Source organism: Peromyscus leucopus, chromosome 1 (genome assembly GCF_004664715.2).
Source record: "Peromyscus leucopus breed LL Stock chromosome 1, UCI_PerLeu_2.1, whole genome shotgun sequence".
Lineage (NCBI taxonomy): Eukaryota > Metazoa > Chordata > Mammalia > Rodentia > Cricetidae > Peromyscus > Peromyscus leucopus.
In genome coordinates, this window is record NC_051063.1 from 102,529,903 (window position 1) to 102,554,908 (window position 25,006).

The 25,006-nt window shown below is 40.7% G+C and overlaps 1 protein-coding gene across 3 annotated transcripts in view; it reads left to right on the plus strand.

The window, feature by feature from the left end:
- The window catches only part of Rnf121 (ring finger protein 121), a 63,381-nt gene that overhangs the window by 13,255 nt on the left and 25,120 nt on the right, over nt 1-25,006 (plus strand). For all 3 annotated transcript variants that reach the window (XM_028889037.2, XM_028889038.2, XM_037196887.1), the window contains exons 2-3: nt 11,663-11,700; nt 14,094-14,235. In XM_028889037.2, the coding sequence (XP_028744870.1) occupies nt 11,663-11,700; nt 14,094-14,235 (180 nt within the window). The remainder of the gene's footprint in view (nt 1-11,662; nt 11,701-14,093; nt 14,236-25,006) is intronic.

Genomic DNA, 25,006 nt, shown 5'->3' on the forward strand with positions numbered 1-25,006 from the left:
ATAATAAATAAATAAATAAATAAATAATACATACATACATACATACATACATACATACATAAATAAGTCTTAAAAAAAAGAAAAAGAAAAAAAGTAAGACGTAAATCAGGGACTGTGCTAGTTACTTTTTGTTGCTGTGATAAAACACCATGACCAAGGCAACTCATAAAAGAAAGTGTATTTTGGCTTATAGTTCCAGAGAGATGGAGTCTATAATGGCAAGGCAGAGGTAGTAGGCAGGCATGGTGGTAGAGCAGGATGCTGTGAGTTCACATCTTGAATCATGAGCATAAAGCTGAGAGAGTGAACGGGAGGTAGGTGAGGCTTTAAGCTCCCAAAGCTCACACACCTAGTGACATAACTCACCAACAAGGCCACACCTCCACAACTCCCCAAACTACTCTATCAACTGGGAACCAAATGTTCTAATGCCCCAGACTATGGAGAGCATTTCTTATTCACATAGACATCTATACTTAAATCTTTAATGTATCAGGCATTTTTTGGGCTCCCGTAATTTAGCAATGAACAAGACAGACAGCTATTGTTCTTGAGGAGTTTGTTTCCTAATGGGGAAACTAGATAATGAACAAGTAAAAAGATAATTCCAAATGGTGGTAGCGCTTTGAGGAAAGTAGAGTAACAGGATAAAGGTCACCAGAGGGGAAGGGCTGCTGTAAATATGGTGGTTATGGAGAGCCTCTGCAGAAGTGATATTGAACTAAGACTAGAGTGGTTAAAATTTAGCAGTTTCAAGATAGGAGTAGATATATTCAAGTGAAGGGAGAATAAATACAAACAGGTAGGAACAAGCTAGAAATGACTATACCCATAAAAGAAAGCCTCTATGAGTGGGTCATGGTTAGCAAGGAAAGAATAGTACTATATACGATCAGTGACAGGATTAGACAGATAAGCCCTTGTATATTCTTTCAAATATGTTGAATTTTATTGAGAGGACAATGAGAAAATTTTGGGTGATTTTGAAAATGGGAGTGAGGTGAACTGATTTACATTTTAAAAATGATCTTGGTTCTTTTGAGGAGGCTGGATTGTAGGAGTCAGTCAAAGAGGACAGTTAAGAGGCTATCACAGTATTTCAGATGAAAGATGTTAGAATTTGCTAGTTGAGGAGTGGCTTGGTGTGTTAAAGCTGCTGTACCAAAATACCTTAGGCTAAGTAGTCTGCAGCCAATTTATTTCTCACAGTTCTAGAGGCTGAAAAGTCCAAAATCAAGGTGCCAGCCTTTTGCTTTAAAGATAGTGCCTTGATGCTACATGCTGCTATATTAGTTACTTCCTATTGCTGTGACAAAACATCTTGACCAAGGCAACTTATAAAAGAAAGTGTTTGGCCAGGTGGTTGTGGCACATACCTTTAGTCTCAGCACTTGGGAGGCAGAAGCTGGGGGAACTCAGTGAGTTTGAGGCCAGCCTGGACTTCAAAGCGAGTTCCAGGACAGCCAGGACTATTGCACGTCTTTGATTCCAGCACTCGGGAGGCAGAGCCAGGTGGATCTCTGTGAGTTTGAGGCCAGCCTGGGCTACAGAGTGAGTTCAGGACAGGTTCCAAAGCTACATAGAGAAACCCTGTTTCGAAAAAACAAAACAAAACCAAAAACCAAAAACCAAAACAAAAAGTGTTTAATTGGGTTTACAGTTTCAAACCATTAGAGTCCATGATGGTGGGGCAAAGGTATGAAGGCAGGAACATCTGAGAACTCACACCTGGATCTGTAAGATTACATACTGAGGATGATGGAATCTTGAAACCTCAAAGCCTGTCCCCAGTGACACACCTCCTCCTAATCCTTCCCAAACCATCCTACCCAATCAGGACCAAGTGTTCAAACAAATGAGTCTATGCTCATGCTGCTGTGACAGAAAGGGCAACCAGGACCCTATCCTGTTCATGAGGAGCATTAATTATTGTTGTTATACTCCTAGTCTGGAGCTAAACAATAAGTTTTTGAGTGGCTCTATATGAATAAATAAAATTTCAGAATATCTATCTCACAAAGGAAGTGGTAAGTGTCCTACGTCGTTCAGGGTAGAGGGGAGTGAACCAAACAGTGCAGGGGAGAGGATTTGAGGGAAAGACATAGCAGCAGCCAGTGCGCTGTGGTGGGAGAGAAGGACACGCTTGAGTGTGTCTGATTCTGTGTGACTGAAGTAAAGCCATTGGGCAGAAAGAGGGGAAATAAAGTAGTTGGATTAGAGTATAAAGTACCTTCTATGTTATAACAAGGAGTTGAGACTCAGAAGATTGATTTTTAGTCTTTTAAAATAGGTGTGTGTGTGTGTGTGTATGTGTATGTGTGTGTGGGTAGGAGGTTATGGTCTTGTTGATGGATACTCCTGATATTTGCAGGGCCTAAAGTAAATTGTTAGAGTTAATTTGGTGGCATTCAGCTTTGGCATACTTCACCAGACTAAAAGGCATTTTGCTTTTTACTTCTATGGTAACTAAGGAAACTGGCAGTTTTGACGAACCAAGTATTGTAGCTGATTCCAGAAATTTACAGTGAGGGAATTTGGTGTGAATTACACTATTTTAGCTTAAGAGAACTTGAACACCATCTAAGGTAAGTCCTCTCATTTTGTAGCTGGATAAACATGGAGACATGCCCTCTTTGTTGACATAGCAATGAAGAGTTGTGCTGGATTGGAGCCTACAACTGTTTGTTTCTTCATTGAGAAAAGAGTAACTATTGTGCTAAGGCCACTTCTTGGAGTGAAAAATGCACAATTAAGACACACCACACGGACTGACATTGTTCATTTTTCCCAGTCTGTTCTGCACATATTGAAAAGCTTTTAGGGAAAGCAGACTGTATGGAACAGCAAAGTTGTCTCCTTCACTCTTTCTTCTCTTAGCCTGTGTTGTCTCTGCTCAGAATACTTACATAAGAAATAATTTCATGGGGCTAGAGAGATGATTGGCTCAGGGGTTAAGAGCTCTGGTTGCTTTTCCATAGGACCTGGGTTTGATTCTCAGCACTCACATGGCAGCTTACAACCATCTGTAACTCCAGTCCCAGGGGATCCGGTGCCCTCTTCTGATCTCTGAGAGCACCAGGCACACAGATGATACACAGATTTACATGGCAGGCAAAATACCCATACACAAAATATGGGTATATTTTTATATATAAATAAGTAAAATTTATGTTTGTCTTCTCATTAAAGGTAAGGTTTATAAGGGCAAATGCTTTATGCTTGTTTTGTAACTAAGTGAAAGAAAAATATTTATTAATTATTGTTGGGAGTTTTTACTATTTTGGGGAGCTGCCATCCAGCTCCCAAATAAATCATGCATGGAGGCTTATTCTTAATTATGAATGCCCAGCCTTGGTGTGGCTTGTTTCTTGCCAGATTTCCTTAACTTAAATTATCCCATCTACCTTTTGCCTCTGGACTTTCCTGTTCTCTTTTGTAAATCTTACTCTGTGCCTTGCTGTGTGGCTGTCCCCTGGGCCCTCCCCTTGTTTCTCATTCCTAGCTCCTCCTTCCTTTCTCCTATATATCCTCTCTGCCTGTCAGCCTCACCTATCCTTTCTCCTGCCTTGCTATTGGCTGTTCAGCTCTTTATTAGACCATCAGGTGTTTTAGACAGGCAAAGTAACACAGCTTAACAGAGTTAAACAAATGCAACATAAACAAAAGTAACACACCACACCTTAAAATAATATTCTACTGCAATTAATTGCTGTCAAAATTTCAGGCATCTTTCTTTGCCCTTGACATTTGTAGGTCATTAACGTGCCAAGGGTTCCCCTTCCTCCCACCTTTCTTTTTAAACAGCTCTCACTATGTAGCCCAGGCTGACCTTGCCTTGAATTTATAATTCTTTCTGCCCCAGCCTCTCAACTGCTGGAATTAGAAGTATGTACAACCTGGCTTCCATGTCAGGCTTTTTTTTTTTTTTTCTTTTTTTGAGACAGGGTTTCTCTGTGTAGCTTTGGAGCCTGTCCTGGATCTCACTCTGTAGACCAGGCTGGCCTCAAACTCACAGAGATTCACCTGGCTCTGCCTCCTAAGTGCTGGGATTAAAGTTGTACGCCATCACTGCCTGGCTTTTTTTTTTTTTTTTTTTTTTTTAAACAGAATACTCACTGTTGTCCAATGATTGTCAAATTACTACATTATTGATATGAGTATAGGTGTCACTTTTGGGGGGAAGCTTTTAGGCAATGTGAGATTTGTGTGAACCTAAAACTTACTCTGAGTGATCAGATAGGCTCAGTAGAGAAGAGAATCTTAGATGTAACAGCATGGTGACCTTGTCAGCCAAGGCAGAACACTTAATCTACAGTTGTGGGGAGATAGCTGGCCTCAGGCTCACTTACTCCTTAGTTATAGAAAGCACATTGCCTAGGAGCCCACAAAAATGTTTTTATTTCTTTTGGAACTCAAAGCAAGTGTTATCTATAAGATGGCTTAGATTATACATCTTTATACCAGTGCATTGATATGTGCGTGCGTGCGTGCGTGTATGTCCTGTCATGTTCAATCCATATCTCCCATCTGTGCTGGCTAGTTTTTTGTCAACTTGATATAAGCTAGGCTCATTTTGAATGAATTGAGAAAATGCCCCCACAAGATTGGCCTGTGGGTAAACCTGCGATGCATTTTCTTGATGATTAATGTGGGAGGACCTGCTTAGTGTGGGTGGTGCTACCTCTGGCTGGTGGTCCTGAGTGAGCAAGCCATGGGGAGTAGTAAGTCAGTAAAGAGCACTCCTCCATGACCTCTGCATCAGTTCCTGCTTCTAGGCTTCTGCGCTGACTTCCCTGGATGAGGGGCTAGAAGCTATAAGGTAACATGCCTCCTCAGGTTGCTTTTGGTCTTGGTGTTTACCACAGCAATAAAGCCCTCACTAAGTCACTCTCTTTCCCTTGTGCTGGGATTAGAGGTGCAGGCTGCCTTACCCTGTAGCATGAATCTTAACAGGTCTTATTGATAAAAACAAACCCGGACCCAGGTTTTTGGGTGAATACTGAAAGATCAGAGAGACAGAACAGGCCACAACTAACCTCACCTCACCAATTCCTCAGCTGATCTTGTTTCCTCAAACTGGAAGCCTCTGTGTTCTCATCTGAATGGATCTCAGCCAAACTGCTGCTCAAAAGTCTAAAAGCTTCACCAAGCTCTAGTTCCTGGTCCTCACACCTTATATACCTTTCTGCTTTCTGCCATCACTTCCTGGGATTAAAGGCATGAGTCACCATGCCTGGCTGTTTCCAGTGTGGCTTTGAACTCACAGGGATCTCTGTCCTCCAAGTGATAGGATTAAAGGCATGTGTGCCACCATTTTCTGGCCTCTATATCTAGTGGCTGTTCTGTCCTCTGACCCTAGATAAGTTTATTAAGATGCACAATATTTTGGTGAACACAATACCACCACATTACCCAGCTTCTCTGTAGGTGATAGAGATCTGAATTTACGTCTTAAAACTTGCACAACAATCACTTTTCTGAGCCATCCCCAGCTATATTTTTAAATTAAATTTTATGGAGGAATGAAGCTTGATTCCTGCTTCACAGCATGTACAAAAATTAACTTAGAAGTCTATGGGATGGCTCAATGGGTAAAGGCACTGACTGCTAAGCCTGATGACCTTAGTTTGATTCCCAGAATCCACGTGTTGGAAAGAGAGAACCAACTGTCATAAATTGTTCTCTGTGTCATGACATTTACACCCTCTAAAATAAATAAATGTACTTGTGTGTGTGTGTGTGTGTGTGTGTGTGTGTGTGTGTGTGTGTAAGGGGTGTACAGAAGTTAGAGGATAATATCCCTGGAAACCACATGGTGGAGGGAGCAGACCAACTCCTGCAGGGTGTCCTCACTTTCACTACTCTGCTGTGGCATGTGCTCCATTCACAGTAAAAATACAGGAATTAAAAAAACAAAGATTATAGCTGGGTGATGGTGGTGCATGCTTTAATCCTAGCACTCGGGAGGCAGAGCCAGGTGGATCTGTGAGTTCGAAGCCAGCCTGGGCTACAGAATGAGATCCAGGACAGGCACCAAAACTACACTGAGAAACCCTGTCTGGAAAAACCAAAAAAAGAAAAAGGATTACAAATGTTGGGAAGGATATGGAGAAATCAGAGCAGTAGCTCGTGAGACTGTAAAATGCAGTTGCTATGAAAAATAGTTTGGCAGTTCTCAGAAAATAGAGTTGTCATGTGGCCCAGCAGTTACACTCCTAGCCATGCTCTCAAGAGAGATGAAAACATACATTTATACAACATTAGGGACAAATGTTCATATAGCAGCATTATTTGTAATAGCTCAGAAGTCAATGATCCCAATACTGCCAGCAAGTGAATGGAGAAATATGATATATCCATATGCTGGAATGTTGTTGATAATCAAAAGGAGGAAACTACTATACATAGTACAAATTGAATGAACCTTGAAAACAGTTATGCTATGTGAAAGAAGCCAACTACAAAAGACTATATTATTACAGGATTATATGAACTGCCTATATTAAGCAAATTTAGATAGTGGTAAAAAGTAAGTAGTTGCCATATTCTGGGAGAAGAATGGAAAGTGACTGCAGTTATGTGACTTCTTTTTTGGGTGATTGTGGCCCAATTCTGTGAATATGCTAGAAACTAATGACTACTGTATTTTTAAAATGGGCAATTTTCTTATTGTTTGAATTAGATCTTAGTAGTAAAGTTGTTATTTTTTAATGAAAAGAGCCAACTATAGAGTGCATATGCTTACAGATGCCGATTGTGAATATGAGTGCTGAATATAGTAGCAATACTTCTTAAACTTTAGTGTGCATATAAATTATTTCAGTATCTTATTAGATTGCAGATTTTGATATAGGAGGTTTTGTGTGGATTCTGAAATTTTCTGTTTCCTAATAAGCTTTTAGGATATGGGTATTATTATATTTAGATTTATATAGTAAAAGTGTGGAGGATGCTTTAAACAGCTTTCCAAAACCCAGGAGGATTTGTTCAGTGTTTTGTGGAGAGAATTTAATTTGGTGGAAGAGAGGGGCTTAAGAGACAAAGCTTATGTAAAGACAAAGATCACAGGATGTATGCTATTTGTGGAGGACAGCAGGTCTGCTTGTGGACACGTAGGGGTGGGTACTTAAATCTTTTGCACCTTAGAAAACATAGCCCCCAACTTTGATCATTTCTGTCTTTGCAAAATTTTCTCTTTCTCCCTGTCTAACATTTTTGTTTAACTTCTTTTAAATCTGGACTGAGGTAGGTTGGCATGACTTGTGAGATCCTAGGAGCAGAGGGGTTGGCTAGTGGTAAAACATTGTATGCATATTTTTTGATTGAATGTTTTAGGTGTTGGTTATGGGACCATCAGTTATTTCCCTTGCCCTGGAGCCTGCCTAATTATCCACCTGAGCTTCAGACAAAGTACCTTCAGACTGGGTTAGTGCTTGGCCCCAGATGAACAAACCCCTTTCTTTAATGAGGTACCAAATAAGGATGTCTTTCTAGATGGTCCAAGTTAATTATAGCTATAGTTTACAGCTTTCCTTGTTTTTCCACTTGAACCAGAAGACTCATTTGAATGTTATTTAAGTAACTTTTGGTTCTGGACACAAATATTAAAGCCAGGTCATATGTTATTAACATTTATATTACTTCGTGAAGTGCTAATGATCCTTTAAGTCCCAAATCTACTCTCAGCTTGCCCTTCTGATCTCTTCTCCCTGGGGTTCTGGAAGCATTACTGTCCCATACTTCACCAACTTTGAGTTCCCCAGCTTCTTCAGTAGTTTATACATAAGCCCACTCTTCTAGAGGACAGACAGTTCACTGTCAGGGTCCTTACCTCATAGCCACATGATGGAGTCAAAGCTCTTCTTCTGTTTTCAGATGGCAGAAGTAGGACTTAGATGATAGTACACATGGTTCTCTCTCAAAAACACTTCCATGCCTGGTCCAGTACTCTTGTGTGTTCATAGTTTGCCCTTGAATAGATTTTCTTTCTTTCTTGAGTATGTACCTGTTTTATTTTCTTGCATAAAGTTTTTTTAACATGATTTTTCTAGATGCTTTCTGGTATCAAATAAATATTTTTTCCCCAGATACTTTTTAGGCATTTTCAAGTGTTTGTGTATTCTCTTGTTATCAGCATGTTCAGGTAGTGTGCTTTTTTGTTAGCATACTTAGATCATAGGAGAGGATTTTTCTCAATTACTTAAATATTCAGACTACTCAGTTCTTTGTGGTTCTTCTTAGAAGACACAAAAGCAGTGTAAAATATGTACTAGTTCTGAGGCATCTTCCTGGTATATGGGAGAGGGACAAGGTAGAGTAGAGGCCAGGCCAGAACTGGGGTAAGGCATTCAAAATTCTAGGTCACAAACTTAAGGAAGCACAAGGCTATACAAGTGCAGGATCAGTACCTGAGACTGAGTACCTTCTCAAATTTTGAACCCTAGATTCCTTGCTTGCACTGGCCTGGTCTTGGCCTTAAGCAATTAGATCATTTGGAAATCATGTCTAAGATAGTATGATACTGTAAATGAATGTTCTAGAAGAGTGTTTCTCAAGTTTTACATTTATAACAATCACCTGGAGGTCTTGTTAAGAGTCAGATTCTGGGGCTGGGGAGATGGCTCAGTGGTTAAGAGCATTGGTTGCTCCTCCAGAGGACCCAGGTTCAATTCCTGGCACCCACAGGGCAGCTCACAACTACTGTAATTCAGCTCCACTTGATTTGACACCCTCACATAGACATACATGCAGGCAAAACACCAATGCACATATAAGAAAAAAAAAAAGTCAGATTCTGATTTAGTGAGTCTGGGGTAGTTCCTGAGTTATGCTTTTCTTTCCCTCCCTCCCTGGCTGGGGATTGAACTCCCGACCTGTGCCTGCTGGGCAAGAACTCTAACAAACACTCAGGTGATTCATGTAGTTCTTTGGTCCATGCTAGAGAAATTCACTAAGGTGAAATTGGAGCTGACTTCTCAAAGAGTAACTTGGATTTGAATAGGAAAAGAAAGAAAAGAGCATTACAGGGAGAAGGACTAGCATGGAAAGGCCCCAGGGACAGCAGTGAGTTCCATGGATTTGGGGATTATAATTAGATGAGCTTGGCCTGGAGTAGGTCTGAGTTGGTAAAGACTTTTCAATAAGTAGCATGAAACTTGGACATTAGTTATTCCTTTAGAAATGAGATCCTTACTTGTCTGTTCCTGAACCTCCCAACTGAACTTTTCTGGATTTTTCCATATATTTGTTCCCTCTTGGAGTATCTGACCTCTGTTCCTGGCAAGGTGAAGGCCTGAGTCAAGATACCTGAATAAATTCTGTGAGGCAGCACGCAGAGCAGAAGGAAGGAAAGTGGTTGATTTCGTTACCCAAATAGATTCAGCAAAGCCTTAGGGTTTTTGTTTTGTTTGTTTTGTTTCCTTTTTCTTTCTTTTTTTTTTTTTTTTTTTAAATTTAGCTAGGACATACAAAAGCCAGAAAGCTTGGCTTACACAGTGTTGAGCACTCCCAGTACATACACAGATAATACTTGCTATTATGTAAAACTTGACTTAGTAGTGGAGTGAAGTTCTGTGTTTTATCTCAAATGTTTTATTTAAAATGTCTCCTCCCCTCATTCCCTCCCCGCTTCTTACATCTTTGTGACAGTACCTGTGTGGATATGCATGCATGCATGTATCTGCACATACATTTGGAGGCTGGAGTTGACTTTGATGTCTTCTTCCATCGCTCTCTACCTTGTGTAGATATTGGGGTAGGGTCTCTCACCTGAACCGAGAGCTGAACATTCTGCTAGTCCAGCTCTCTGACTTGCTGGAGATCCCCTGCCTCTGTCTTCCTAGCATGGGGATTACAGGCAAATCAGATGGCATTTTCTGTGGGTGCTGAGGATTGGAACTGTCATGTTCATGCTGTATAAGAAGTGCTTTATCTATTGAGACATTTGTTTCCCCAGGCCCTTAAAGTGCTTTTCTGAAGTTATTGGATTGGTGAGAAACCAGGCCTTGAGCAACTTAAGTACTAGCAGAATATTTTTAGTAATGTTTAGTTAATTTTTTGAGAATTTCATTTAATGTATTTGGAGCTTGTTCATCCCCTTCTTCCACTTCTCTACCTATCCAGCATCAAGTTTGTTCTTTTTTTTTTCTCTTTCTCTCTCTTTTTTAAGGTTTTATTTTTTTTCCTTTTATTTTATTTTACAATACCATTCAGTTCTACATATCAGCCACGGGTTCCCCTATTCTCCCCCCTCCCACCCCCTCCCCTTACCCCCAGCCCACCCCCCATTCCCACCTCCTCCAGGGCAAAGCCTCCCCTGAGGACTGCGATCAACCTGGTAGACTCAGTCCAGGCAGGTCCAGTCCCTTCCTCCCAGACTGAGCCAAGTGTCCCTGCATAAGCTCCAGCATTCCTTGGGTATATGCTCTTTCTCTCTTTTTAAAAAGTTCATTGAGTTCAGTTTGTTTTGACTTGTGTGTGAGGCATATACCCGGCTGTGGTCAGTATACCAGTGTCACACCGTTGAAGAAAACTGACTCCCTCTCCCAGCAGCAATCAATTGCCAATAGTTCGTCAGCTAGACTTGGGGCTTTGTGCCTACTTCCCATCCTCCATGTTGGTAATAAAGGAATTTTTTTTTAATTTATTCATTTGAATGTTTCTAAGCCCTTATCTCCTTTGCTGTCAGAGAACACTTCCAGCCCAATTTGGCATAAAACTGTTGATTGACTCAAGTACTAGAATTTCGGTGTGATTCTGTACGGCCCTAAAGAAGCAGAAGGTGCACTCAGAGTGCCAAGGATGTAGTAATATTATGGAGTAGAGGTTTTTGACAGGGGCAACTTTTGTCGCCCAGAATGAATTTGACAATGTATAGATGTTCTTTCTGGATGCTACTGATTATATACAGGACACATTCCCCGCCCCCCATATAAAAACCACCCCCAAATATCAGTAATGCCAAATTTGAGAGACCGTAGGTAGAACCAGCTTTGAGTTTAGAAGGTCATGTACTTCTAAGGTCAGTAGCAGGGCAGGCGCCAAGTATCACTTTGCTCTGGTCTAGTGTTCTGCCTGTTCCTATTTGGCCATTCGTGTGGTGCTTTATGGTAATATTTTATCTAGCTTCATATCTTACTAATTCTGACTCATATTTATCCTAGCCATACTTAATTGTTTGTATACTGTAAACTTCCCCCCCTTCCTATCCATGTAATTTCCTTTGCCTAGAACATTCCTCTCATTTCTGGATTATATTTCACAATTATTCCAAGAAACTTTGCCTGGTTTATAACAACCCAGACTGGGTCAAATCCCACTTTTTCATTCTTCCATAGCTTATTTTTACAATTATCAGACTTACAGAGTCTGATAATAAATATGTCCGTTATCCTATGAGCATCTTGGGAGTTAGGACTCCCAGTCTTGGATTACATAGCTCAGCCACGCAACATTCATTCAGTCATAAAACCTGAGCCATATTAGCAGCTGAAAAAGGGAGAAATCAACGTGAAGTAGTGGCGGGAAAGGCTTCGTAGAAATTGTACGATGTGCAGTCTCCTCCTTTAATTCTTGAAAATATTGATGAGTAGATGAGCCTCTTATTTTTGGTGGGGACAATTCTAAGTCAATGACATATTTTTCTGGTGGTGTCTTTCTATAGGTTGATATGTCAGACCTGTCTCCAGAGGAGCAATGGAGGTAAGTGTGCCAGTTTGGGACCCACAGGCTAACTCAGTAATTATGTAACTACTCTTTTTCTTCTCTGTCTGTGGGATGCAGTATCTTATGACCAGTTGGACAGGTCTTTTGGAAACCTTTCCAAGTATCTGGATCACTTCTGAACAGTTCACTTGGTCCTAGAGGAAGTAGGTACTTGTACTAAGCATCCTCCTGTGGTGAAGCCAGTTTTGCCATTTGCTAGCTACATGATGTGGGATAAGTTATGTAACTTCTTCCTGCCTCTTTTATCACCCCCCTTTTTTTTCTTATATTGAGGATTGAATCTAGGCTCATACATGTTAAACAAGTAGCATACCACTGGGCTGTAATTTCAGCCCTCTTTTTACTTTTTATTTTGAAACAGAGTCTGATCAAGTTGCCCAAGCTAACCTTGAACTCACTGTGTAGCCCTGACAGGCCTAGAATTTACCATCCTTCTGCCCCAGCCTCTGAAGTAGCTGGGATATAGGCCAGTCATACCAGGCCTGACAGTTGACTCCATTTGTTTGTTTGTTTTTTGTTTTTTGAGACAGTTTCTCTGTGTGACTTTGGAGCCTATCCTAGAACTCACTTTGTAGACCAGGCTGGCCTTGAACTCACAGAGATCCACCTGTCTTTGCCTCCTGAGTGCTGGGATTCAAGTTCCATGCCACCACCAGAAATTCTGGAGATTTTTTAACTGTATGTAAATATGTAAGAGAAAGAAACCAGGATTAATGTTGTTCACATCATTTTACATGAACAATGATTTAAAAGATTATGACCAGGCGGGGCATAGTGGTGCACACCTTTAATTCTAGGACTCTGGAGGCAAAGGCAGTTAGGTCTCTGTGAGTTCAAGGCCAGCCTGGCCTATATAGGCCAGCCTGGCCTATATAGTGAGTTGTGGTCTCGAGGGAAAAAAAAAAAAAAGAAAGAAAAAGAAAATGAAAGAAAGAAAGATAGGTTAGGACTGTTAACCTGAAAGGGCACAGGAAAATGGTGATAGAAACAGGAAAGATTTTTCTGTTTGTTGCTTTAATGCAATCCTAAGTACTAAAGGTTCGGCATTGGGAATGAGGTGTGGCTGTGTCCTTTGTTTTCACAGAATTTAGGATTAGGTACAATGGATTAAAGCTGTAAGTAGGTATATTTTTGTTTCATTGTAAAATATGTATATATGTTTTTAGACAAGGTTTCACAAATGTGTCTTAGACAGGCTAGCCTCAACTTCATAGAAATGCATTTGCCTCTGCCTCGAGTGTTGCAATTAAAGATGTGTACTCAATTCTCTTTCTTATACAGCACAGACCAGAAAATGCCAGCTTTAGATTGTTTCAGATATATTGTCCAGTTGTCTGATTATTGAACTTCCTTGAGCCCTTGAAGAGGCTGTTTACTTGATACTGATGATGAAGACATGTTTGGATTAGTACAGACTTGAAGCAGTTCAGAATTTTTTAGCCTTTAGTTAGTCCTAAACTTGCTCGCTGGGGCTGGCAAAGAGGTATCATGAATAAAGCAAGACTCTAGAATCAGCACACTTACAATGTTACACCCTTCCATGGTGTGATAAGTGCTAAGAGTCTAAGGCTTTATGACTATAAACTCTGCTTTCTCCATCTAGTGACAAGGTTGAAATCGGGTTGAAATGGGCAGTGACACAAGCTTCTCCTGGCATTTCCTTCTTGATTCAAGGAAGGTTTCTTATGTTTCTGCCATGAGGGGCAAGCAGCGCATCATTCATCTCTAATCCTAATAGTTGTGCTTTATAAATAGAACCCGGAGAGCTTCTATTCTAACCCATGTCCATCTTCTCAGACTTGGGTCTTAGCTCCTAGTTTTCATGGTACCCTTCAGTTGAAAAACCCAGTGCTGGGGCTAGAGAGATGGCTCAGAGGTTAAGAGCACTGGCTGCTCTCCCAGAGGTCCTGAGTTCAATTCCCAGCAACCACAAGGTGGCTCATAACCATCTGAAGTGAGATCTGGCGTCCTCTTCTGGCATGCAGGCAAAAAAAACGTTGTATACATAATAAATCTTAAAAGAAAAAAAAAAAGAAAAAGAAAAACCCAGGGCTGCTGGGCATGGTGATGCACACCTTTAATTCCAGCACTCAGGAGGCAGAGGCAGGCAGATATTTGAGTTTGAGACCAACTTAGTCTACATAGTGAGTTCTAGGACAGCCAGGGCTTTGTAGAAATACCCTGCCTCAAAAACAAACAAACAAATAAATAAATAAATAATCAGATAAATAAGCAAGCAAACAAATAAATAAATGAAAAACCCAGGACCATGTTCTGAGCTATAGGCTAGAGGGATACCCTAGGAAACACTGTTCCTTTACCACCACACCATCCCTTCCTTGACTTAACCCTGTCTTTTTGGTTTTCAGGGTCGAACATGCACGTATGCATGCCAAACATCGTGGCCACGAAGCCATGCATGCCGAAATGGTCCTTATCCTCATTGCTACCTTGGTGGTGGCCCAGCTGCTCCTGGTACAGTGGAAACAGAGGCACCCCCGTTCTTACAATGTAAGCCACTTCTCATTTTTTAAAAATGTTCTTTGAGACAGGATCTCATGTAACCCAGGAAGGCCTTGAACTCATTAAGTAGGTGAGAATGATTTTGAACTTCTGATATTTCTGTCTTTACCTCCCAAATATGAGGATTACAGGTATGTACCACCACACCTGGCACTTCTCACTTTTAGTCATACAGAGACCCTTTGTAAGTGTCCTAGGGTCCAGTTTGACCCAGGGCACATGTAGGCAGATGAAAACAGTAGCAATGAATTTTCCATATGGAATGATAAGTAATTTGTGGGATATACATGTATGTGTGTCTAAAGAGCAAGTGATTTGGTATATGAAAATAAGGATAAAACATGAGACTCCTTTCTTGTTTGTTCCTTTGTTTTGAAACAGAGTCTCACTATGTAGCTCTGGCTGTTCTGGAACTCACTCTGTAGACCAGGCTGGCCTCAAACTCAGAGAGGTCCGCCTACCTCTGCCTCCCAAGTGCTGGGATTAAAGACCAGCACCACCACTCTCAGCCCAACATGAGACTACCTTATGGTCAGAAAAAGTAGATATTTCCTTTTAAACATTGTGAGACAGTTCATGACGTAAATATCAGAAATCATTCATTCAGAAGGGAGAAGATTACTTAATTGGGAAAGCCAACACTAGTCTTAGGAGAAGGGGCTAGATTTCATTAATCTGTATAGCAAAATCCAAAATCAAGCAAATAAACAAAAAGACAATGGAAGAAGTAAAGAAAAAAATATATAATACATACAGAAAACAAATAGTTAAGTGGTATAAGTTCTTCCTTATTAGTAATGACACTTAATTCTAGATAGGTTAAATTCTTCCAGTAAAATGTGGAGATTGGTAGAATGGAGTAAAAAAAAAAAAAAATCCCTTAATTCATCAGCATGCTAGGTATATAAGTCTCACCTTAGATATCAGGACACACACACCCAAAGTGAAAGTAAAAGGATAGAAAGAAATATTCCGTGACAGTGATAGCCAAAAGAATGGCGGAGGGCATAAATTCAAGACTACCCTCCTCTAAATATGTCAAGGGCAGCCAGGACAAAGAAAGCGGGTCCTTTCATAGAGGACCAGAATTTGGTGTCAAGCATCCACATGGTGTGATTTACAACCACCTGCAACTCCAGCTCCACATTATCTGATACCTTCCCTTTGGCTTCTGCAGGCACCCAAACGTGTGCACATTCCATTCCTCCAACCCCACATATATATGTAATTAAAAATAAATTTTGTTTTGTTTATTTTTTGAGACAGGGTTTCTCTGTATTACCCTAGTTGTCTTGGAACTCCACTCTGTAGACCACGTTGGCCTCAAACTCAAGAGATCTACCTGCCTCTGCCTCCTGAGTGCTGGGATTAAAGGTGTGTGCTACAACCTCCTGGCTAAAAACAAAATGTTTTTAAAATGAAAGGAAGGTGGGGGTTTAGATAGGTGGCTCAGAAGTTAAGAGTACCAGCTGCTCTTCTAGAAGTTCTGAGTTCAATTCCCAGCAATCACATGGTAGCTCACAGCCATCTATAATGAGATCTGATGCCCTCTTCTGGCATGCAGGCATACATGCAGGTAGAACACTGTATATATCATAAATAAATCTTTTTGTTTGTTTGATTGGTTTTTTTGTTTGTTTTTTCAAGACAGGGTTTCTCTGTGAAGCATTGGAGCCTGTCCTGGAACTCACTCTGTAGCTCAGGCTGACCTCAAACTCACAGAGAGATCCATCTGCCTCTGCCTCCCGTGTGCTGGGAATAAAGGTGTGTGCCACCACTGCCGGGCATAAATAAATCTTAAAAAAAAGAAAGAACAAAGGAAGGAAGGTGGGATGGCTATACTAATGTCAAATAACATAGGCTTAAATAAAGATTACATGTGATAACATGTTTATGTGATTATTGTATATGTTAGTGAAAGTACAATATAGCAAGAAGATACAATTATAAATGTGTACATGACAAAAAAGCCCAAAATATGGGAAACAAAAATTGATAGGACTGAAGGGAGAAATAGGCAGTTCTATAGTAGCTGGAGAAATCAGTATTCCCCTTTCAATAATTGACAGAAAAGTGACACAGAAGATCATATATCATGTAGAGAACTTGAAGAACATAGACCAGTCAGACTGGTCTAGGTTGGCTATGAACTTGAGACATTCCTGCCTCAGGCTCCCCAGTGTGGGGATTACAAGTAGGTACCACCATACTTTATGCGACATTCACCAAGTTCTTCTTTTTTTTTTTTTTTCCTTTTGGTTTTTCCAGACAGGGTTTCTTTGTGTAGCTTTGTGCCCCTTCCTGGAACTCATTCTGTAGACCAGGCTGGCCTTGAACTCACAGAGATCCGCCTGCCTCTGGCTCCCGAGTGCTGGGATTAAAGGCATACACCACCACCGACCGCCCGGCCCAAGTTCTTAATGTTTTAAGTACTTTACATGTATAAACTCAGTGAAACCTCAGAATAATTTAGTGAGGAGTGCTTTCTTCAGTCAGAGATGAGTAACTGAAATAGAAAATTGGAATAGTTTGCTCAAGTGATAAAACCATTAGGTAATTTTACTTTATGACTTTCAGTCATAATCACTAAGTCCTTTTTTTTCTGCAGTATATGTTTAGACTTGTAATATTGCCAAAGATGGTTAGGGGTCTGTAGCCAACTACTGTGCTATCTCATTTACTTAATTAATTTATTCATTTTGGTTTTTCGAGACAGGATTTCTCTATGTAGCCCTTGCTAACCTAGAACTCACTCTGTGGGCCAGGCTGATGGATCTGCCTGCCTGGGTACAGGGGTTAAAGGTGTGTGCCCTCACCACCCAGCTGTGCCATCTCACTTTATTTCTGTAACAGTGGTATCAGGTAAAAGCATAGAAGGTTGAGGCTTGCGAGAATATAGCTAGGCAGAGGTAGAATTAAACCCATGTTATTCGTTTCCCATTTCACATTTGCAGCTCTGCTCTATGTGGCCTCTGGAAATGATTTTCTGTCAAGGGAACTAAGGAATAATCTGGATCATAGTGGAAAAGAAGCTGACCTTTGTCCTTGAGTTTGCTCAAGTTTCAGACCACACTGGTCTATAGCTACCTCAGGTATTAGCATATATGACTAGTAGAGAGATATGTACCTTCAGGTCACAGTGCATGAGATGCTCACATGATACCAAGAGTTTCAAAAGAGCCATCATCCCACAGCTTAGCTATCTGGGTGAGCTTCATGTGTGGACCCTGCTCATGCTTCATTCTGTCATCTGAGATGAGACACTTGTAGTTGCTGTGTGTACTCTACAAAATAAGAGATTACCACAAGGTTTCATTGAGCCCTAAAAAATAAAAAAAACATTAGAACAAGTGTAGAGTGACAGCCCTTTTGGTATTTCTGTTTTTATTTGTTTTTCATTTTATGTTTACAGGTGTTTTACCTACATGTGTGTCTTTGTACCACATGCATATAGTAGCATTGAAGGCCAGAAGAGGGTGTTGGATCCCCTGGGACTGATATTACAGTTGGTTATAAGCTGCCACATACGTGCTGGGATTTGAACTCGGGTCCTCTTAAAGAGCAGGAAGTACTCATAGCTACAAAGTCACTAAGTTTAGTTCTCAGTACCCTTCCCTCCCGGGGCACTCATTATATGCACATAGTAAATTAAAAAAAAAGAAATCTTGAAAAAAAAAAATAACTGGCAGTGGGCACACACCTTTGATCCCAGCACCTGGGAGGCAGGGGCAGGTAGATTTCTGTGAGTTTGAGGCCAGCCTGGCCTACAGGTCGAGTTCTAAGACAGCCAGGGCTGTTACACAGAGAAACCCTGTCTTGAAAAACCAAAATAAATAAATAAAAATAAATAAAAAAGACTGGGTGTGATGGTAAATGACTTTCATCCCAGCAGAGGCAGATAGATTTCTGTGAGTTCAGAGCCAGCCTGATCTACATAGTGAGTTCCAAGACAGTCAGGGCTATATAAAGAAACCTGGCTTAAAAGCAAACAACAATAGAATAATAAAAAGTAACATTTTAAAAAGAAGAAAAGGAGAGGAATTTGAATTGGCTCTCTCTATATAATTGTTTTGAGTTAAGGTTTCTCTGTGTAGCCCTGGCTGTCCTGGACTCACTCTGTAGACAAGGCTATCCTCTAACTCAGCAACCTGTCTGCCTCTGCCTCCCAGTGCTAGGATTAAAGGTGTGTACCCTTATGTCTGGTTTTGATGTTATATTTTTAAAACTTTATTTAGTTTGTTTGTTTATTGAGACAGAGTCTTATTTTTTTTCTAAAGATTTATTTATTTATTATATATACAGCATGTATGACTTCAGGTCAGAAGAAGGCACTAGATCTCATTACAGATGGTTGTGAGCCACCATGTGGTTGCTGGGAATTGAACTCAGGACCTCTGGAAGAACAGTCAGTGCTCTTAACCTCTGAGCCATCTCTTCAGCCCCGAGACAGAGTCTTATTGTGTAGTTCTGGCTGGCCTGGAATTCACTCTGTAGACCATGTTGGCCCTCAACTCACAGAAATCTACCTGCCTCTGCCACCCAAGTGCTGAGATTAAAGGGCTGCACTCCCATGCCTGGCCCCAATCTTTTTATAATGTATGCAACAAATATTTGGATTGGAACTGAAGTGTCAGCCTAATAAACCTGAGCTCGATTCCTGGAACCCATTGTTGAAGGAGAGAACTGACTCCTGACTGAAAGTTGTCCTTTAACTTCTAAACACAGCTAGTAATAAATTATTTTAATTCTTTTGCACTACAACTTTATTTAGTTTACAGAAGGATCTCTAAGTGTAGATTGTAAAAAGGAAAGATTTAGTGTAATTTACATTCATTTTAAAACTGCTCTGTGGTGGTGGCCCACATCTTTAATCCCAGCACTTGAGAGGCAGAGGCAGGTGAATCTCTGTGAGTTTGAGGACAACCTGGTCTACAGAGTGAGATCCAGGACATCCAGGGCTACAGAGAGAAACCCTGTCTCAGTAAAACCAAAAAACAAAAATAAAAACTTGCTGTACACAAATTTAATTCTGATTAGTATGAACAGTACTTTCATAGATCTACTGCATATAAAAACTTTTCATCAAAGCATTAACAATGAATAAAGTAGCCTGACTGCATTTAAACAAAACTGGCCATCAAAGCCATTACACTTAGTGCTGTTAGAGTCAAGAACCCTCGATAAATACAGAACACATCCTCAGCCTGCAACTTCATCTTTGTAAAGGCTGTATATAATTATTGATAGAATATTGGTCTATATGCTACATGCCAATGCATTCTACAATTCTACAGCTAGATGTTTTATCTTTTTTTATTAAATGTAATCTATACATATTTATAATTTCATCCAGGAAGAATTCCTTCACTGTGGGGAGAAAAAAACTTTCTTTCTTTTTTTTTTTTAACAGGGTTAGATAAAATTAGCTCATGCTTTAGTGCTGTGCAAATATTTATAGCCTATCAATCTTTAAACTCACAGTAAAAGAGTGGTGCTACTAATGATGTATGCCTTAAAAATCAGTTTGTGATTTTAATGTAATTAATGGTAAGCATTGATTCTAAATGCAAAGTACATAAAGTAACAAAATTAGTATCTGGAGATTTTTTTTAAAAAACAGTGGGTGGTGCTTAGTAATGAGGTCAGAGGTTGTTCTCTGGTGTAAATATATATAAATATGTACTTACATATACATAAAAAAGCAAGAATGATAAAACTCATGATTTAGGATATTGGTGACTTGTATGAGAGGGAGATGGGAGAATAAGAAGAACACATAGTTAAATATAAGTAATTTTAGTTGTTTCTCTGTATGTTGACTAGTGGGTTCATTGGTTGAGTGCTGATTGAAAAGGGTAACAAACAGAGATACTTGGCAAGTTATAAGCAGAAGCATGTAAATATATTGTATGTTTTGAGGATAAAGCATGGGCATGAAAGAAAATTGAAATGACTCCCTGGAGAATGCTGTGTTAAGGAAACATACTGGGGTTATTCTTGAGTAGTAGAAGCATGTAGTGTTTCAGGAAGCCACGGGAGGTTTAAAAAGAAGTGTTTATGGCATGCCAGAAAATGATGGAGTTGATAGATAAGGCTTATGTTTCTCTCCAACTGAATACAATTTTGTTCTTTACTAGTGTAGGTTGGCAGCCCAGCCCATGTTACCACCAAGTGGAAAAACACTAGTCCTGTTCTCCTTAATGAGAGTTTTCATCAGGGACTCTTGGCATTTTAGGCCAGTTTATTCTTTGTGTGGTGAGGAGGACTGTTCTGTGTATCATAGAGTGTCAGATGAGTTATTAGGGCTCTCCAGAGTAACAGAAGTTATAGATCTCTGTATATAAAAGGGGATATATTAGAATGGCTGCCTAGGAACAGAAGGCCCAAGAATCCAGTAGTTGTTAAGTCAATGAGATTGGGTGTCTCAGCTGGTCTTCAGTACACACTGGAATCCTGAAGAAGTAGGCTGTAATGCCAGTAAGGCAGTGGACTTGCTATTGAGTGAGAGCAAGCAAGTGAAGAGAGAAGTTTCCTTATTCCATGTTCTTTATATAGGCTTCCAGCAGAAGATGTGTCCCAGAGTAGAGGTGGGTCTTCCCATCTCAAAAGATCTGGATTAAAGGTGTATCTTTCCAGTCAAAATCCCAGATTAGAAGTGGATTATCCCACTTCAAATGATTTAATTAAGCAAAAAACCCTCACAGTTGTACCCAGCCACTTTGGGTTTTTGTTAATTACAGATATAGTTAAGTTGACAAACAAGAATAACCATCACATCAGGTATCCGGAGCCTATAGTAGCACCTTTTAGTAGATACCTAAATTTGTCTCTAGGTTTTGCAATGTGCTCCCTGGGAAGCACAGGGGTTCCTGTAGGAAAATCTGCTCTGCACTCTGGAGTAGCAGGGATGCTGCCTACCAACCTATGTAGCCTAGGTGCTCTTGGGAATCCCTTGCTGTCTGTAGTTTAGGAGCTCAAGTCTAGTTTTTCACATTCGAAGAAGAGTTAGCTCAAATTAACACACTTGGAGCAAACTATTTCCTGTTTCTAAATTTCAGATAATGTTCTTTTCATTTCTAGCATCAATAAAAATATCTTAAATTACTTACAGTTTATACTTGATAATCATTACCCAAAAAAGGATTTTTCTTGGCTAGACATGCACTAGAGTGCTTCCTGGTGACAAGCAGGGCCCAGCACTACAAAGTAAAAGCAAAGTGCTCTGAGAACAGGGGGCATGGCTCAGGGCAAGAGTGCTTGCCTAGCCTGTGCAAAGGTGTGGGGTTAATGCCTGTCACTGAGAAACAGCCACAAAATGGGCTGGAGATGTGGCTCTGTGAGTAGAGGCCCTTGAAAATAGACCTGATGACCCAAGTTTGATTCTTGTATCCCAGACGGTAGCAGGAGAGGACCCACTCTAGTTGCCCCCTGACCTCTACATATGCACAGTCAGCATGTACACACCTGCATACTGCTTTCCCTCCCCCACTCCTCTCTTTCCCTTTCTCCCTCTTTCCCCCTCTCCTCTCTTTGCTTTCTTCCCTTTCCTCCCTCTCTTCTTCCCCTTCTCTCTCCCTTTCTCTCTCCCCCTCCCTCCCTCTCCCTTCTCTCATATACACTAAGTAAAAATAATAAAGCATTCTAAAAAAAAAAAAAAAAACAAGAAAACAACTAAAGCCCGATGGTGGTGGCACACGCCTTTAATCCCAGCACTCAGGAGTCTGAAGCAGGCGGATCTTTGTGAGTTTGAGGCTAGCCTGGTCTACAGAGTGAATTCTAGGACATTCATGGATACACAGAGAAACCCGGTCTCAAAAAACCAAAACAAACAAACAAAACCCAGCCAAACTACTATATAAGATAGGGCAGGGATTTCTACCCATGTTTCAAACTAGTAAGCCATCAAGCAGAATCTGAAGTGATTTGCTGAGAGAATGTGATTGTTAAATTGCAGAACTAGAGCCCAAACTAAAATCTAGCTGTTGCTGCTGTTGTTTGTATGCTTGTATGTGTGCTTGTTTTTATTTAGGGTCTCAGAGTCCAGGCTGACCTCTAACTCACTGTATAGCTGCAGCTGATCTTGAATGCCTAATTCTCCTACCTCCCACTCTCCCAAGTGCTGGGATCACTGATATGGACCAACATATCCAGCCTTAAAACATAATTCTTCTTCCTTTCTGTTGTCTTACGTGTATGGATGGGTGTTTTGCCTGCATATGTGTCTGTGTGCTACTTGCTGCAGAGAACAGAAGAGGGCACCAGATGCCCTGGACCTGGAGTTCCAGACAGTGGTGAGCCACTATGTAGGTGCTGGAAGTTGAACCTGGGTTCTCTTCTAGAGTGCTCTTAACAGTTGAACCATCTCTCCAACCCTTCTTGTGTGTGTGTGTGTGTGTGTGTGTGTGTGTGTGTGTGTGTGTGTAACAAATACTCTTTTTATTATTAAATTTTATGCATATTAGTGTTTTGCTTACATGTATGTATATCACATGCCCATGAAGGCTAGAAGAGGACACCAGATCCCCTGGAACTGGAGTTACAGGCAGTTTTGAGCTGCTGGGTGGGTGCTGGGAACCAAACCTAGGTCTTAGGTAAGAGTAACAAGTGCTCTTAACCTCTGAGCCATCTCTCCAGCTCCCAGAGCTGATTCTTGTTTTTGTCTCTCAAAAGCCTTAGGAATTGCTATGTTTTACCTGCCACAGTCATTATTGTAGCTCCTGAGTTTTCTTCCTTGATGCCCGAGTCATTTCCTTGGATCTCAGGTACTTTTTGTTCATTGTTTCACCATCCTCCCTCCCCCTTTCAGGGTTCCTCCACAAACTCAGAATGATGTTCGGGAGGCTGCTAGGAAGACAAGATCTGGGTTGGAAACCTACTCCAGCTCAGACTACTTTTCTGTAGCTCAGTTTTCATCATCTATTCTAATAGTACTTACTCCTTAGCTCCCTCAGGGATGTTAAGGGAAGGAGAAATTTATGCCTGGAAAAGCATCCGTCCTATTTGTGAAGATCTCCCAGGAGTAGCTTTCATCATTGCTGTCTGCTGCCCAATATAGTTTGTTTTCAAGCCCCACCCCCTGAGCAGCAGTTACTTTCTGGGATGGATGAGCAGCAGACCTACCTGGGACTGCAAAATAATGTAGGTTTTTTTTTTTGTTCCTGAGCTTAGGGAGGCATTAGACAAAGATCAAGTAATGTGTCCTTTGGAAAGCTTTTCTCAGTTTTCCCATTGTGAGTGAAGTTGACCGACCACCAGGGCTTATATCATTCTGCAACTTATTTTGAATTCGTTAAGTTTTTGTTTTTCTTCAAAAGACTTAAGCCCTTGAAGAGGCTTTATTATTCATGTTGAATTCCCCAGTCCCTAGCATGTTGTTAGTGTTTGTTAAATGGCTGTTTGATTGACACTTGTTTGGAGAGGGGACAGCTTTGGAAAGAAGCCATAGTTGTAAGAAAGATCTCAGTCTTGGGATACCGATAGTGAATTTAGTGTTTCTCTGAAAGAGTTGAACCCAGAGGCAGAAGGGACACAGAGACGGATTCTTTTTTTTTTTTTAAAGGTCAGTAGCATACGTTAGTGATGTGATGGTTGCATCTGGAAATTAGGATGGCCATTTGCTGGGGGTACAGTAGAAGGAAACTGAGTAGACTTTCAGTTAGGTAGCCTGAGGTTGCCATGGCTCTGTGGCCTTGTAGAACTATATTCTGAGGTAATTTGTGGACAACTGAAACCCCTTAACATGTTTTCTATGAGCTGTTCTTTTTGTTTGTTTGTTTTTCAAGACAGGATTTCTCTGTGTAGCCCTGTGTAGGTGGACCTTTCTGTCACACCAGCCGACTCCCAAATAACCACACAGATACTTCTTATTAATTATAAGTGATCGGTCAATAGCTTAGGCTTGTTACTAACTAGCTCTTACAATTTAAATTAATCCACATTTCTTTTCTATGTTCTACCACGTGACTGGGTACCTTTTTTCAACATGGCATGTTCATCTTGCTTCTTTCCGCGTCTCCTGGCAACTCTGCCCTTCTTTTTTTTTTTTTTTTTTCCCCAAGACAGGGTTTCGTGTAACCTTGTGCCTTTCCTGGAACTCACTCTGTAGCCCAGGTTGGGCTTGAACTCATGGAGATCCACCTGGCTCAGCTTCCCGAGTGCTAGGATTAAAGGCGTGCCCTCCCCCCCAATTCTGCCCTTCTTTATTCCAGTGCTTTCTCCCTGTCCACGAGTCCCACCTATCCTCTTCCTGCCTAGCTAAATTATTAAACCAATAAGAGCAATACATCTTTACAGTGTACAAAAAAAGATTATTTCACAACAGCCCTGGGTGGCCTGGAACACACTTTGTAGACCAGGCTGGCCTCAAACTCAGAGATCCCTGCCTCTGCCTCCTGAGTGCTGGGATTAAAGACATGTACCACTACCACCACTACCATCTGGCAATTTTCTAGGGCTGTTACTATGGAATCCCCTTGAACATTATTTTGGAATTTGTTTCCTTTATCACCACCTGCCTGGCCCATGAGTTGCTCTTAAGTCACTTTTTTCCCATCCTTATTCTGGGGTAGAGGTTACTTTATTTCATAGTAAGCTTATTAGTCCATGGAATATTCCATCTAGAACCCTATTAACACCTTTACTCATTCTGAGTTTTGTTTTTTTGTATTTCCATGTTGATTGGCTGCCTGTTTGCTCTGCCCTAAAGCTATATGCTATCCATAATTAAGTAAGCATGTCCTTTGTGCTTTTAGTCATTTAG